At 51.2% G+C, this 15,000-nt stretch overlaps 1 protein-coding gene across 5 annotated transcripts in view; it reads left to right on the forward strand.

The window, feature by feature from the left end:
• Positions 1 to 15,000, forward strand: part of LOC308302062 (transcription factor COE1) — a gene marked incomplete at both ends in the record, with an annotated part of 115,305 nt that overhangs the window by 64,439 nt on the left and 35,866 nt on the right. For all 5 annotated transcript variants that reach the window (XM_080746242.1, XM_080746245.1, XM_080746243.1 and 2 more), the window contains 2 exons: positions 2,644 to 2,774; positions 5,454 to 5,580. In XM_080746242.1, the coding sequence (XP_080602368.1) occupies positions 2,644 to 2,774; positions 5,454 to 5,580 (258 nt within the window). The remainder of the gene's footprint in view (positions 1 to 2,643; positions 2,775 to 5,453; positions 5,581 to 15,000) is intronic.

Genomic DNA, 15,000 nt, shown 5'->3' on the forward strand with positions numbered 1-15,000 from the left:
CACACACACACACACACACGCGCACACACACACACGCACGCACACACGCACGCACATGCACACGCACACACGCACTCATCTACCCACACGGGCACAAACTCAAGCTCAGGCGAGCGTGCGTGCACGGAAGACACTAGAGCGTACAACCATATCAGCGGCTGTGAAAAAGAGGCGACTTAGGCCATGATTCCAGCCACAGATTGCGAGCTGGGTTGAAGGTTGATCTCCGCAGGCCTATCAGGACGCCTGGATCAACAGAACAGAGCAGGCAGGCAGGGAGCAAAGGGCTGGGGCTGCAGGCAGGGAAAAGTCAGCCCCGCGCTAAAGTGGATTACAGCGCTTTACAGAATTACAGCATGTCTGACAAGCTGCATATCTGCTAAGGAGCCCAGCTTTAGCTTTGAACGTATACGGATACCTTCCGCCCGCTGCGCTTTCCTCCAACCACATCTGGTGATCTCCAGACCCTAGCGGCGATAGCTATACGGTCAAAAATTGGCCGAATTGTCATCAAAATGTGGATTTTACTGTTTCCAGGTTTTTTTCCGTTTGTAAAATGATTTTTTAGAAGACATTAGAATGCAATGCGTTACCTGCAGTCATAAGTAACATCATCATATCCATCATATCTTGAGATACAATCTAGGTTGTGTCCCTGTGCCTGTGTGTTATTAGAATAAATCAACCAATAGGCTGGACTAACTGGTGAGTCAGTCTGCCCACCACACCCTCCCTACCCTACCCTGTCTCTGTCTCCTCTCTCTCTCTCTCTCTCTCCTCCCTCCGTGTAAGAACAGACCTCTCTCTCCCCTTTCGCCCTGGTTTCCTCAGCTGTCCCGTTCCCTGCCTTGCTCCACTTTAAAACCAGAGGGCTAACAATCAGTGTTAGCCACAGATTTGCCCTGATTTAGTACTTATGGTACTTTAAAGAGAAAAGAACAACTCTGTTCTCGCAGAGAGAACAAATGTGTGAGGAGAGATTGGTGTGTTGGGCCGGGGGTATTGGTGTGTTTCACCCAGAGTCAGGGACGTGCAGAGAATTTTAGAGAGGCAGGGGCTGAAATTTCTAAAAGGGCCTTTTGGTGAAAACATCGAAAATAGCAGACCTCCAAGCTGCGACGTGTTGTGAGCTTGGAGGTCTGCTTGTTTTCTACACATTTGTTGATTTCAACCTAAGATGCTGCATTCAAGTTCAGGAGAGTTTGGAGTGGACAAGACAATTTTCTCTTGAATGCTACCTTCAGGTATGGCATGGAAAGAAGGCATTTGCATTTCTTTCACCATAGTAAAAAGTGCATTCATGGTCTGGGAGAGGGCACTTTTTTACAGACAGGTTGATGTCTATGCACATGCCTGCCCAGAGTGATGGAGAGAGAGATGAGTGATAACGGAAGTCATGTGATTCAAAGCAGAAACCGGACAGCTCTAGTTACATGTTTAATTGATTCAGACGTGCTGCTACATTCTGATACTGCTGCCACTCTGCTAGTGTTTATTGCTAACTTCCAGGAACTGTTGAGAGGCTCCACAGTCCGGAAATTGTTGTAAAGAAAATAATAATAATATGAAGAAGGAAATTGGTCCTTTGGAGTGAACAGAGTTCTCGCCACTCTCTCTCCCTCTCCATTGCTCTGGTTTCAACTCAAGATGTTATAATTACAGTTACATTATGCGATGATTGCCAATGTTAACCTGCTAAATCAGTGGTTTCTCATAGTGGATTCCAGGGACTCTGTGGGTTCCTTTAGGGGAGTCTAAATTGACCCATACGAGTCTGTAACTCTGACAGTGTACAAATGGAACCAAATGAACCCTAACGGGCTCACTGTCAGAGTTGAGGGGAGACCTTGAAATGTGAAAGTTTGAGAAACACTGTGCTAAATCATATGGTTGGTCTGTAGCTGGGGTTAGTGACAGCCTTATAGACCGATAGACACAATCTACCCAGAGACAGACAGACAGGCAGACAGACAGACAAACAGACAGACAGACAGACAGACAGACAGACAGACAGACAGACAGACAGGTAGAATAGAGCAGGCAGACAGAACTGAGCAGACGGCCAGGTTGGGTGTTTGGTTAATGAAGGCGTTGTATTCCGGGGAGGGGGAGTGACTGTTGGCTCTGGTGCTGCTCCCCGGTCGCGTGGCCTTTGATCAGACACTCAGCGCACCTGACATTTACACGCCCGCACGCTTTGCCACGTGTCATAAAACAAGCGCTACCGCCGCTGCCCTCGCACACAGCGGGGCAGGGGTGGTGTTTAATAACCGGGCACGTATAATCACTCTGATTAGTATGCTGAGCCCGCCGCGTGACCCCTGGGAGAGAGAGAGAGGAGAGGACGGTGTGTGTGTGTGTATGTGTGTGTGTGTGTGTGTGTGTGTGTGTGTGTGTGTGTGTGTGTGTGTGTGTGTGTGTGTGTGTGTGTGTGTGTGTGTGTGTGACAGAGAGAGAGAGAGAGAGAGAGAGAGAGAGAGAGGAGGAGGGACAGTGCAGTGTCATTATCAAAGCCCTTTTAGTAGCCATTAAAGGTTTCCATAGTATTGCTGCCTATTAAGCTACCGCTGTAACAGCTGTCTGTCTGTCTGTCTGTCTGTCTGTCTGTCTGTCTGTCTGTCTGTCTGTCTGTCCGTCCTCCAGCCACTCCCAGCATCAAGGCCATCAGCCCCAGCGAGGGCTGGACCACAGGGGGCGCCACTGTCATCATCATCGGGGACAACTTCTTCGACGGCCTGCAGGTCATCTTTGGAACCATGCTGGTCTGGAGCGAGGTGAGCCAATGAGAGACAAGGAGAGAGAGGAAGCAGCTCAGGGAGTGCATGCGTGCGTGCGTATCACATGTACATGTGCATAGATCAGTGTTTCACGAACTTTCAAATTTCAAGGTCCCCCTTAACTCTGACAGTGTACAAATGGAACCCAATGGACCCATTTGGTTCCACTTGTACACTGTCAGATTTACAGATTTGTATGGGTCAATTTAGAGCCCCCTAAAGGAACCCACAGTCCCTGGAATCCACTTTGAGAATGCCAATATCAAATGCCAACACTTGCTCCTTCCGACGTCGGAAAAGGTGTTCCGAACTATAGTTCAGAGAGTCAGGACATCTGGAGGTGCACAGGTTCAGGGGGGAAAGTTCTGAGACCGCCTTTCTGAAGCTCGGATTGACGTTATGTCACCTCCCTCTGCGAAGAAAGGTCTGGACGTCAGAAGGAGTATGTCTTGAGCTTAAGAAGCACATCCACTTTCAGCACAGTGTCATTATCGTGTCTCAATATTTTCAAAATCGTCTCGAAATCATTGAGCAGCAGGTTCACACACTTCGTTTTCAAGGTGACAAAAATAAAGAGTTGTTAGCTAGGAAAGTCTGCTGCTCAATGATTTCAAGACAGATCATATCTGTTCAAGACTCCCGTTGTAGGCGGATCCGTTGTGGTGGTTGGTTCTGGCTGGTGTGACGGCTGCCTTGTTAGCGTGTGCGCGTGGTACAGTACGCTGCGAGGAGAACATCTGCCACATGACTAAAATGTAAATGTAGTGTATGTGTGAAACGGGAGGTCAACCAACCAGCGCCGCCAAACAGCTTTCTCTTTAGTAAAAGAATAATTCTATAAAAAGCTGCTATATTATCTCTCTGAAAGGTGAATGGGGCCAGAATGAAAGCCTGGCTAAGTGAGCAATGAAAGGGACAGTCAGAACAGCACACACACTCACACACACACGCACGTACACACACACACACACAAAGCACGCGCGCACACAAACATACGCCAGGCTCTGGCAGCGCCGCTGATAGCTTTGAGCGCTGCTAGCTTTGAGCGCTAGTTGGGGCGTCACGAGTGGAAAACAAGCTCTCGGCGAGGTCTCATCTGTGTTTTGTCTCGTTACCGACTCCTTCAAAGAGCCTTCACACACACACACACACACACACACACACACACACACACACACACACACACACACACACACGTGGCAAGTGGTCTCATCATACCGCGTTAAGTGGGCCTGTTTAAGACACTGCCGTGCTTTAATGTGGCTAATGGCAGCTAGACAGGCTGTGATGACAAGCGCGGAGACGGGTGCATCATACATATTCCTATAACGGGCGTGAGGCGGCGTACTGCGTCGCAGGGGCCAGTGTGTTTTATTCATAAACAGATCGTCGCTGCGCGTTTGAACCCCTCTTTACAGAGCGTGTGTCAACAACCATCAGCGTCCCGGGGACTCGGCGGTGACATTGCCTCGGGCTGCGGAGCCACCTGAGGGGCTTTTCCCTCACACAAAAGCATCATTTTCTGGCTGATTATACAGACAAAGGGAGAGAGAGAAAGAGAGAGAAAGTGTGTGTGTGTGTGTGTGTGTGTGTGTGTGTGTGTGTGTGTGTGTGTGTGTGTGTGTGTGTGTGTGTGTGTGTGTGTGCGCGCGCGCGTGTGTGTGTGTGAGAGAGAGAGATGGAAATCCGAGACAAACAGTCCTCTTAAGCGCTTATACCGCTCGCACAGGGGGATTTTTTGGTCGTTGGTGTCACACCAGGGACGTGCAGAGAATGTTATAAGAGGCAGGGGCTGAAATTTCAAAAAAGGGCCTTTGGTGAAAATATTGAAAATAGCAGACCTCCAAGACCTCCAATGCGTCGCGCTGCGACGCGGTGTGAGCTTGGAGGTCAGCTATTTTCGGTACTTGATATAGGGCCATAGAACCTGGGGAACATAGGGAGGACCCCCTTGATACCATACTGAACTAAGCATAATCAAGTCAATACTTGGCGTACGGCATGGATTTCTACACAGAGAGGGCAATTCTTTCAACATAAGATGCTGCATTCAAGTTCAGGAGTGTTCAAGGCAATTCACTTGAATGTTGCCTTCAGGTATGGCATGGAAAGAGGGCATTTGCAGTTCTTTCACCATTGTAAAAACTGCATTCATGGTCTGGAGAGGGCACTTTTTACAGACGGGTAAAAGGGCAGGGGCTCGAGCCCACAGATATAAAGAGCTAGATGCCTCGTTCGCCTCTGCAGTTAATTGGAGCGATGTGCAAAAGTTAGCCCGGACTTCCTGGAAAAACCAAGGGAACGCTGTCAGTCAAAGTGACTACTGGCCAATCACAGTGTGTCTTTTCCGTGACTTATCCAAGGACCACAATTCATTTCAACAGAGCCAGTTCCGATGTTGCGCTGCTCAGCTGTTCTTACAGGCTGCATACGTAAAGACCAGCCCCCACCTGCCTCTGATTGGCTTACCGACTTCCGTATGTGTGACGCACGCGGAAGCAATGAACACGGAAGTGACGAAGATTCCCTTGGTTGCTAGATGCATACGCCCCCTAGCCGAAGGAGGCGTCTAGCTTTATATGTCTGTGCTCGAGCCCCCTTTGATGTCTATATGTGTGCACGTGCCCATGTGTCACACCGTACCTAACATTTTTTGTCCTCTCTGCCACTCCGTAGCTGATCACACCACACGCCATCCGCGTGCAGACCCCGCCCAGGCACATCCCGGGGGTGGTGGAGGTGACGTTGTCCTACAAGTCCAAACAGTTCTGCAAGGGCACGCCGGGACGCTTCATCTACACAGGTACAGCCAGCACACGCTCTGCTTACGTACACAGCAGCGCTGCGGAAAACATGATGATGCAGCAGAAAGAAAAAATGTATATACTGTACCCTCCTCCTCCTCCTCCTCCAGTACAGTCAGGGACGTGCTGGGCCCCTGATTCAGCCCGGGAAAAAGAGTTGGCGAGGCCCTCATTGCGCGCTATAGAGAGAGATCTCTTTCTATAGCGCTGTTGTTACTCAAAGATTTGCTATTTCAGATCATGACAAGTGACAAGCCAGTGGGCCAATTATTGTACATGAGTTATATTTGTCGGGTGGAAACCTTGTATGTCCAAAACCCTTTGTTTTGTATTTATCATTTTAAAAATGATTTAAACTAGTGAAAGCAGCCGATCTACAAGCACACAACGCCTCGCACCACATTTTATTTTAATTTTTTTCCTAATGGCCGGCCTGGATCAGCCGGGAATGAACCGGCCGTTCGGTTGTCCCTCTTTTCCCAATGGTCAGCACGTCCCTTAGTACAGTACAGTAATGCACAGCACGCTGCATGTCTGCGGGGCCAGGATGATATAGAGCACACTGCAGCAGGGTCATGTCATCACCACCACAGGAAATGATGAACTAACAGGAAGTGAACAACGGTGTCACGTCCTGTGCGTGTCCAGTCCTGGTCTCGCGTAGCCGGACAACTATTCCACAATCTCGGAATGCTACAGTAGTATATACCAGGGGTTCCCAAACTTTTTTGTCTCAGGGCACCCCTATAAATATTTTTTTCATCTGAGGCACCCCTACATTATATGCATAATTTTCACTCCCAGCACCTTATATTTATAGCATATTTTAGTGATTATATTGTGAGGAAAACGTTGAGATAATAGCCATTTTGGTTAGAACTGACTGAAATTAACTTTGTACTTCAAGTTTAAAATGATACTAAATAGATTTTTTTAACTGTCCAAATAAATTCCATATATCATCAAATTATCTTGCGGCACCCCTGGACTGCCATCACGGCACCCCAGGGTGCCCCGTCACCCACTTTGAAAACCCCTGGTATATACTGTATACTATATACAAAGTATATACTGTAGAGGGTATGCGCATGCATGAAGTCAATGGCAAATCGAGTGGCAACGTTAGTGGCAAAGTGAGTTTACCATTGTTTAACGTTGTATAATGCAGTCAGATAGGACTTTTATGTTTGGATGTATGGGTTGTCAAGGCCAGAAAGTCGTTTTTTGCCACTCAGTAGGCGTTCCCGCATAACTTCTGGGTATGATGATGTTGTAACGCGCATACCCTCTATACTGTGGAGTCTGGAACTACACCCCCCGAAAGCTGATATTGGAAGCTGTATCGGTTTTGTTATTTCTTTAAAATATGCTTTTGAATGTCCATTTACGCTAAGCAGCAACGACTCCAAAGACGAAACAGAACTGGGGGGAGGCCAGGACACCCGCTTTACCCTCGTGTCGTTTTCAGCAGCAAACAGTCTGGCTCAAGAAACCTGTCCAGTCCAGTCCTGTAACCTTCCAGCCAATCACGCCATGTATGAAATAACGTAGCATGAATAGCATGGAAAAATATCACATAATAACACACTGCATTATTATGTATACATGATTATAACATTATAAATCAGGGGAATTCAATTATGTGTCATGGAGGTCCGAGTGTATTCAGGTATTCATTACAGCCCTAACGCTACGCCAGCTGGTTTCACTAATTACTTGCATCCTCTCTGGTCGAAGCTGTTAATCAGTGAAATAAGCTGTTGTAGTGTTGGAGTTGGAGTGAAGAGCTGCACACATGAGCTACCATGTGGCACATAACAGAACAAACCACGTATCACTGCAGTCTATGACCTGCTGTACTCAACTTTGCCTAAACCATTTAAACGTATAGGTTCCGAACGGAACCATGTTTATTTAATACCGGAGGACAAGGTCCCCCATTGGGATAACAGCGCCATCTGGCGCTGCAACAGAGTAAAACTCATAAGCTCCCGTACGAGAAATATCATTTGTCGGGAGGGCTGTCAATCACAAACGAGGGCACCGCCCCCGAGTGTATATAAGCCCTGCGGGCTATCATAACTTCCTCTAAAGCCGCACCTCTGCGCCCGCAACTAGCGAACCGAGGGGCTTTATTCGGGGGACCTTGTCCTCCGGTATTAAATAAACATGGTTCCGTTCGGAACCTATACGTTTATTGTCATACCTCCAGACAAGGTCCCCCATTGGGACTCATACACTCCCCGAGAAGCCATGAACCGACAAGACTGTCGTTCACACCGACCACACCCGGAAGGAGGTCCCGTCAACCGACGTGACCCCTTTCAGGACTGATCCGACCCAGGCCCACAGGGCCTGGGCGTGTTTAGACAGAAAAGAGACCCTGACAGCCCGAGGCCTGCCATATGCACTAAGGGCAGACACAGGTCCGCCTTATAATACTACAGTAATATAAGGGAAAGACTCAGGGTCCCCCCCCAGGTATCCTAGAGACAGTAGCAAGCTGTCCCAGGAAGGGGAGAGAGCCGCCCCACTACATAGTAGACGGGGCAGCAGCAACTAGAACCGTATGCGCCATAGCAGAAGGCGCAACGTCCAGGTGACAGTAGGTCGCAAAGGTGGACGGCGAAGACCAATTCGCCGCCGCACAAATCTCCTCAATGGAGACACCTTTGGACAAAACCCTAGAGGTAGACACACCCCTAGTACTGTGGGCCTTAAGTGCCTCCGGCACTTCAGACCCAGCCCGGGTGTAAGCCAACCTAACAGCATCCACAATCCATCTCGACAGAGTGGGTTTGGACACCGCTTTTCGCTGACGGGCATTCATGACCACGAAAAGCTGAGAAGTAGACCTGCTGTCCACCGTCTTGTCACAGTAGGCCTTCAGGGCCCTAACTGGACAAAGACAATGAAGACGCCTATCCTCCTCCGATGCAAACGGAGGAGGATGGAAAGCCGTCAAAACAACAGGTTCCTTCGGGACCACTCGGTTCTTAGGAATAAAACTCAATTGAGGTTTAAGAAGAACCTTGGAGTCATTATTGAGAAACCTCATACAATCAGGGCTCACAGAGAGCGCATGAAGGTCGCTCACACGCTTAGCCGTAGACAAGGCAAGCAAAAGAGCTGTCTTGAAACTTAAATGTTTCAAAGAGGTCCTCCCAATCGGTTCAAAGGGTGCCTTGCAAAGGCCCTCAAGAACCACTTGTAGATCCCAAGCAGGGAACAAAAATCTAGTCACAGGTCTTAAACGGTCGACACCGTGTATGAACTTGACCACCTCAGGGAATTTAGAAAGGCCCATGCCTGACACCCCCAGGTGACAGGCATCAAAAGCCGCTAAATAACCCCTAAGCGTAGAGAACGCCAGACCAAGGTCCAGGCGGTCCCGCAAGAAACTAACGCCTTCTGGGCTGGAGCCAAGTGAGCCACCACAGGTGGCTCCTGTAGCTCACACCAGTCCAAGAAAACATTCCACCTTCCATCATATACCACCCTAGTGGAGGGGGCTTTAGCACTCTGAAAAGTAGCTACAACCCCATTGAGAAGCCTGCGGCTAGCAGGTTCTCCCTCTCACAGGCCAAAACCACAGGTCTAGGGCCTGGGGGTCGGGATGGAAGATATCGTCCCCCGCCTGGCGCAGCAGGTCCCTATGCAAGGGGAGCTGCCAGGGGGACCGGTAGAGCAGTGGGGTGATCAGAGACCTCCACACTCCCCTGGACGGTGCCACGAGAAGAACCTCCAGGTTGGAACTCCTGATCCTCTCCAGTGTGGGAAGGATCAGTTCCAGCGGTTGGAACGCATAGAGACGGCCTTCCGGCCACTCGTGTGCGAACGCATCCACCCCCAGAGGCGAAGGTCCCCTCACTGAGAAGTAGAGGGGGCACTTCGCGTTCTCCTGGGAAGCAAAGAGATCGAACCGAGGTTGACCGAACCTGGAGAAGATCTGTCTCACCACCGCATGGTGGAGAGACCAATCCTCGTAGCGAGGCTCCCCCCTGGACAACAGATCGGCGCCGCCGTTCTGAAGGCCTGGAACATGGGAGGCTCTAAAGGACCTCAGGCGCGGTACGCACCAGAGAGTCATCTCGCGTGCCAGCTGATCCAGCGTGTGCGAGGAGAGGCCGCCTTGCTTGCTGAGAAAGTACAAGGCTGCCATGTCGTCCGTCCTGACCAGGACATGACAACCCCGGAGAAACGGTTCGAAATACTTGAGAGCCAAGTAGATCGCCATTAACTCCAGATAACTGAAGTGGTACTCCAACGTGGCCGGGGTCCACAGACCCCTGGCTGAGCGCCCCTCGTGGGTGGCGTCCCAGCCCGAGCGGCTGGCGTCTGTGGTGATCACCTTGCGTGACACCACCACGCCTATGGAGACTCCACTCATTAACAACGCCTGGTCCCGCCATGGGACCAGCGCGTCCATGCAGGCCTGGCTGACCACCACTTCCCTGCACCCTTGCAGGGGAGGAATCCTGAGCGTCAGTGTCCACCGCCAGACCGGTCTCATATGAAACCTGCCCAGGCGAAGAAGTTGCACCGCTGAAGCCATCAGCCCTGCCAACTTCATACACTCCTTGTAACTGACCACTTGGTCCAATTTGAAAGGAGCGAAGACACGTCAGGAACCTGTCCACCCCCTCCAGAGAGAGGCGGGTAGACATCGTGGTCGAATCCAGAGGTATCCCCAAGAAGGAGATCTGCTGGGAGGGCGTCAACATACTTTTGCCAAAAAGACGTTGAAAACCCAAGGCCTTCAGGTGGGCCAACACCAAGTTGGTGTGATATCCCTAATCCAGAAGGGATGCAGCCCCCCCCCCCTTTTTTCCCGAACCAGGAAAAATTCGAGTCCAGAAACCAAGCTGGTTCAGGTCTCGTAAGAGCTCTACTACAGCACCATTGCATAGTACCGAGCTTATTTCCTCACTCAGAGCCCCTGCTTACAAGCGCGAGCTCGAGTGTAATTACCCCAGCTGGAAGCGGGGGTGGTTCAAGAAATGCAATCTAAGGCCACGTGTTACTGACGTAACACCCATTGCTCGGATTGCACAGTCTCCAATGTTTATCAGAATACCATCAAGGGTATTAAATAAACAAGGGTTCCGTTCGGAACCTAACCGTTTCACACAACGTGCTAACGTGCTGTGAAACGAGGGAGAAACCGTTAGGTTGCACGGGGGAGAAGGAACGTTGGGGATTAGCACTTCCGTATCCGGGAAGCTCCCCTCCTTATCCGGTGACGGCCGCGCCAACGGACGTGACGTCAACATGTTGAACGGTGGTGGAAAGAGAAACAGAAAGAGCATTCTGCGAAATACGGTTCGTTACGTAAAAACATTTACCCCAGCACGGGGAAGAACGTGTAAACGTTTAAACCAGATCTGAGGCCTTTAATAGTTCCTTGCAGGGAAAATTAGGCCAACTCATAATCCCACACACCGATAGTGAAACACTTCCTGTCCTGTACTAGAATCGACACTACAGTGCCGTTTAGTGTAGGCAGAGGAAAATTGCACATAGGAGAAACCGCACCACTGTGAACCGCAGTTAACATGGGTGGGAACCTCAGCATGTCTGCAACCCATTCTGATTGTAACCTGTCTGCATGACTGCAAGACTAGGAAATCTGTTATCGTGAGTAGAAAGCCCTGCATGGGCTTCATTACACTGAGCGGTTGCAAGCGATAAGAAGTTGTCCGTGCAAGTGTAGGAGTGAGCAGGCCACGCTCGCTCAAAACACTTTTTTTTTTTTTTTTTTTTAACTTGGGGACAAGGGAGGCAGTAACCATTTTCATTATCCCTGCATGGAATAAGGAAAATAAATATTAGCGCCTGGGGGAAGGAGGTCCCTGTGTAGTCAGGGACCCCTGTACCCACAGTCCAAGGTCATTTACACCACCTCATCCCACAGGTTCTGTGGGAGGAGTCCGGCTCGGCGTCCCTGAAGAGTGTTAAGATGCTGTACATAACACTCCATACTCCTGTTCTGAACTGAACTCGGCACGACAGTGCCGCTCAGTGGAGACAGAGGAGAATAGCACAGAAGAGAAGCTTTGTTATTGTGACTAATAGCAAAACAGTGGAACCCATTGCAAACCAGGGAAAAACCTTTTAATTGTCACCAGTCTGCAGGACTGGGACAATAAGTAATCCATTGAGTGAATAAAGAACCCTGCATGGGTCTCTATACACTGACTGGCTGTAAGCAGAGAGGAGGGTCCTTTGTGCTAGGGACTGAGAGGTAGGTAAACAAAAGTTTTGTTTCGACTACCATACTCTTACTGATGACATGGGAAAAAGCTACTGGGCAACAGAGATTTTCATTCTCCCCTGCGTGGGACAGAACTCAAACGTCTGCATTCGGGGGGAGGAGGACCGTGTGCCGTCACGGAACCCAGACCCCGTGGAGGGCTAGGCCCTCAACCCTATGTCATCTAACACACCCACTTCCCACAAGCCTTGTGGGGAGAGCTGTGTTCAGTGCGCTTGGGCGCAAGTAAGTGGTCTCCTTGAGCCCCACCATGTGGAAAAACCACAGTCCGGGTGCCGCAGACCCAGGCCCCCTTCCACTGGCACAGTGGAGGGGAGAGCGGGATGTACTGCAAGACTCACTTGTAGGAGGAATACTGGGAGAAGAGCCTTCAACCCAATTCCATCCCTCCTCATCCTCACTCTCAAATTCATCCCCGCTTTTAACAGCGTTGTTCGGAGGCGTGCCACCAGAACATAAGCGTGCCAGGAAGATCCGGGCTCAGCCAGCATGGCCGAGAACGAAAAATCCAAGGGGAAGGAGGAGGAAGTCGCCGTTAGTCACCCCCAGCGTGGGGGCAGCCAGGCGGACCAGTAGGTTCTCTCCCCTGAATAAAACGGCGCCAGCCGTACCAGGGAGAGAGGGCGGGAACCGGCGTCGCCGCTCACCGCCCCCGGCGTGGGAGCGGCCAGGCGGGGTCCCTCAAAGTTGCAGACGCCAGCCGTAGGGCACCAGCGGCGCGCTGGAGCCCCCAATAGGCGTCGTGGCTGCAGGCGGGAACCGGAGCCGCCGCTAGCCGCCCCCGGCGTGGAAGCGGCCGGGCGGGGTCCCTCGAAGTTGCAGACGCCAGCCGTAGGGCACCAGCGGCGCGCTGGAGCCCCCAATAGGCGTCGTGGCTGCAGGCGGGAACCGGAGCCGCCGCTAGTCGCCCCCGGCGTGGGAGCGGCCGGGCGGACTAGCAGGCTCTCCTCCCTGGAACGGCGGAGCCGAACCGGCGGGAGAGAGGGCGAGGGCCGGCGTGTGGTCCCGTGAAGTTGCAGAACGCCAGCCGTAGGGCCCCAGCGGCGCGCTGGAGCCCCCGATAGGCGTAGTGGCTGCAGGTTGCAGCCCGGGGCGGGAAGCAGCGCTGTGGCGTACAGCGCCGCGAGCCCCGGAGGCAGAAACAACGTGGCGTCGTGGCTGCAGGCGGGAAAAAACCACGCCGCTAGCCGCCCCCGGCGTGGGAGCGGCCGGGCGGGCTAGCAGGTTCTCCTCCCTGGGACGGCGGCCAGCCGAACCGGCGGGAGAGAGGGCGAGAACCAGCAAGTAGTCCCGTGACGTTGCAGCCGTCCGCCGTAGGGCACCAGCGGCGCGCTGGAGCCCCCTATAGGCGTAGTGGCTGCAGGCTGCGGCCCGGGGCGAGAAGCAGCGCTGTGGCGTACAGCGCCGCGAGCCCCGGAGGCAGCAGAGTCCGGTGGAGGGAAAAAACCAGGCAGGCCACAAGGCTAGTGGAGGCTAAGTGAAGGAAGCACAAACAGCGGGCACCGCTGCGTGCCCACAAAACCTGCCAGGAGAGGCCCGTAGCCCTGGTCGGCGAGACCAGGGCGGCGGGGACAACACGAGAAACCACCGGACAAACATTGGAAAGTCCTAGCCAGCTAGAAGTAAAGAAAATAGCGACACCCAGCTAGGGCGCGCTAGCAATCAGTGCCCTGGTGAGGGCCTTCTAGCATGAGGCTATCAAACAAAGGAACGAGCAAGCAAGGCACTTGCTAACACTCGAAAGACTCACCACATGAAGCAGCCTGCGGGATCATCGAAGGAAATTCCGAGGGTGGGTGTCCTCACCAGCGATAAGTCTCCAGCATCGAGCACACTTCCAGGGGAACAAGGATAGCAGCATGCTAGCCGAGGGCCGTGGAACATCGATAGCTTGAAGCTAGGCTAAGCTACAAGAGGCTATCGGACAATAACAAGCTCAGAGAAGAAGCTGGAAACTTACAGCGAGGAAACAGGTGAGAACGCCGAAACTGTTGGAACTGAAGAATAAGGACGTACAGGAGATATTCTATAAAGGCCAGTGGCCGACTTCCTAGCCGTCGCTTAGGCTAAACTTTACAGAAAATTATACTTATATGGCTGAGTTCGCGATACTCTAGTTGCAGGTAAGCAGAGGTGCGGAAGAGGAAGTTATGATAGCCCGCAGGGCTTATATACACTCGGGGGCGGTGCCCTCGTTTGTGATTGACAGCCCTCCCGACAAATGATATTTCTCGTACGGGAGCTTATGAGTTTTACTCTGTTGCAGCGCCAGATGGCGCTGTTATCCCAATGGGGGACCTTGTCTGGAGGTATGACAATAAACACCATATGGCCTAAACCAGGGGTCTTCAACAGGGTGTCCGGGAGGTCCTCAGTGTTACTACAGGGGGTCCTCCAAATCTTTTATGTGATAGAAGCTTTTTTTCCCCTCCTTTTTTATATTAACCACTTCAATCCTAGTGTCCATATTCTGAGAACTTTAGCCATAAATAGCAGATCTACAAGCTCACAACGCCTCGCGCTGTGAGGCGTTGTGAGCTTGTAGATCGGCTATTTTCAGCAAAGAGGAAAAAAGAGCACACTAAGTGCAGAGTGAAAGGTCAAATTTATTAGGTAATGAAAACACAAATTGACATGGCTGTCAAACGATTGAAACTATGGAATCTATGAAAAGGTTGTGGGGGTCCCCGCTTCATCTCTCTCTCGACTAAGGGGTCCTTGGCCTGAAAACGTTGAAGACCCCTGGCCTAAACCAAACAGCAACAACAACAAAATGTTTTTTTTTTATATATATATATATATATATATATATATATATATATATATATATTAACATTATTAACATTTAGAGCATTCTGAGCGTTTCTCTTTTCCTTCTCCAGGTAATATTACATAGCTGTGATATCATTTCTTTCACGTCTAAAACTTGCCTAGCTAACCATTTTAAATGAACCGGAACAGTGTTGAGATCAGCGGGTTACAGCCCCTATACGTTCCCAAGATTTACACACCCTGAAGGAGTAGAAGGTCATGTGTGCGTGTGTGTGCCATGCGCGTGCCTGTGCACGCGTGTGTTTGTGTGTGTGTGTATGTGCGTGCGCACGCACCCATGCGTGTGTGTGGCAGGTTGACCTAGTGATTGGTG

Source organism: Nannobrachium achirus (genome assembly GCF_963921795.1).
Source record: "Nannobrachium achirus genome assembly, chromosome: 17".
Classification (NCBI taxonomy): domain Eukaryota; kingdom Metazoa; phylum Chordata; class Actinopteri; order Myctophiformes; family Myctophidae; genus Nannobrachium; species Nannobrachium achirus.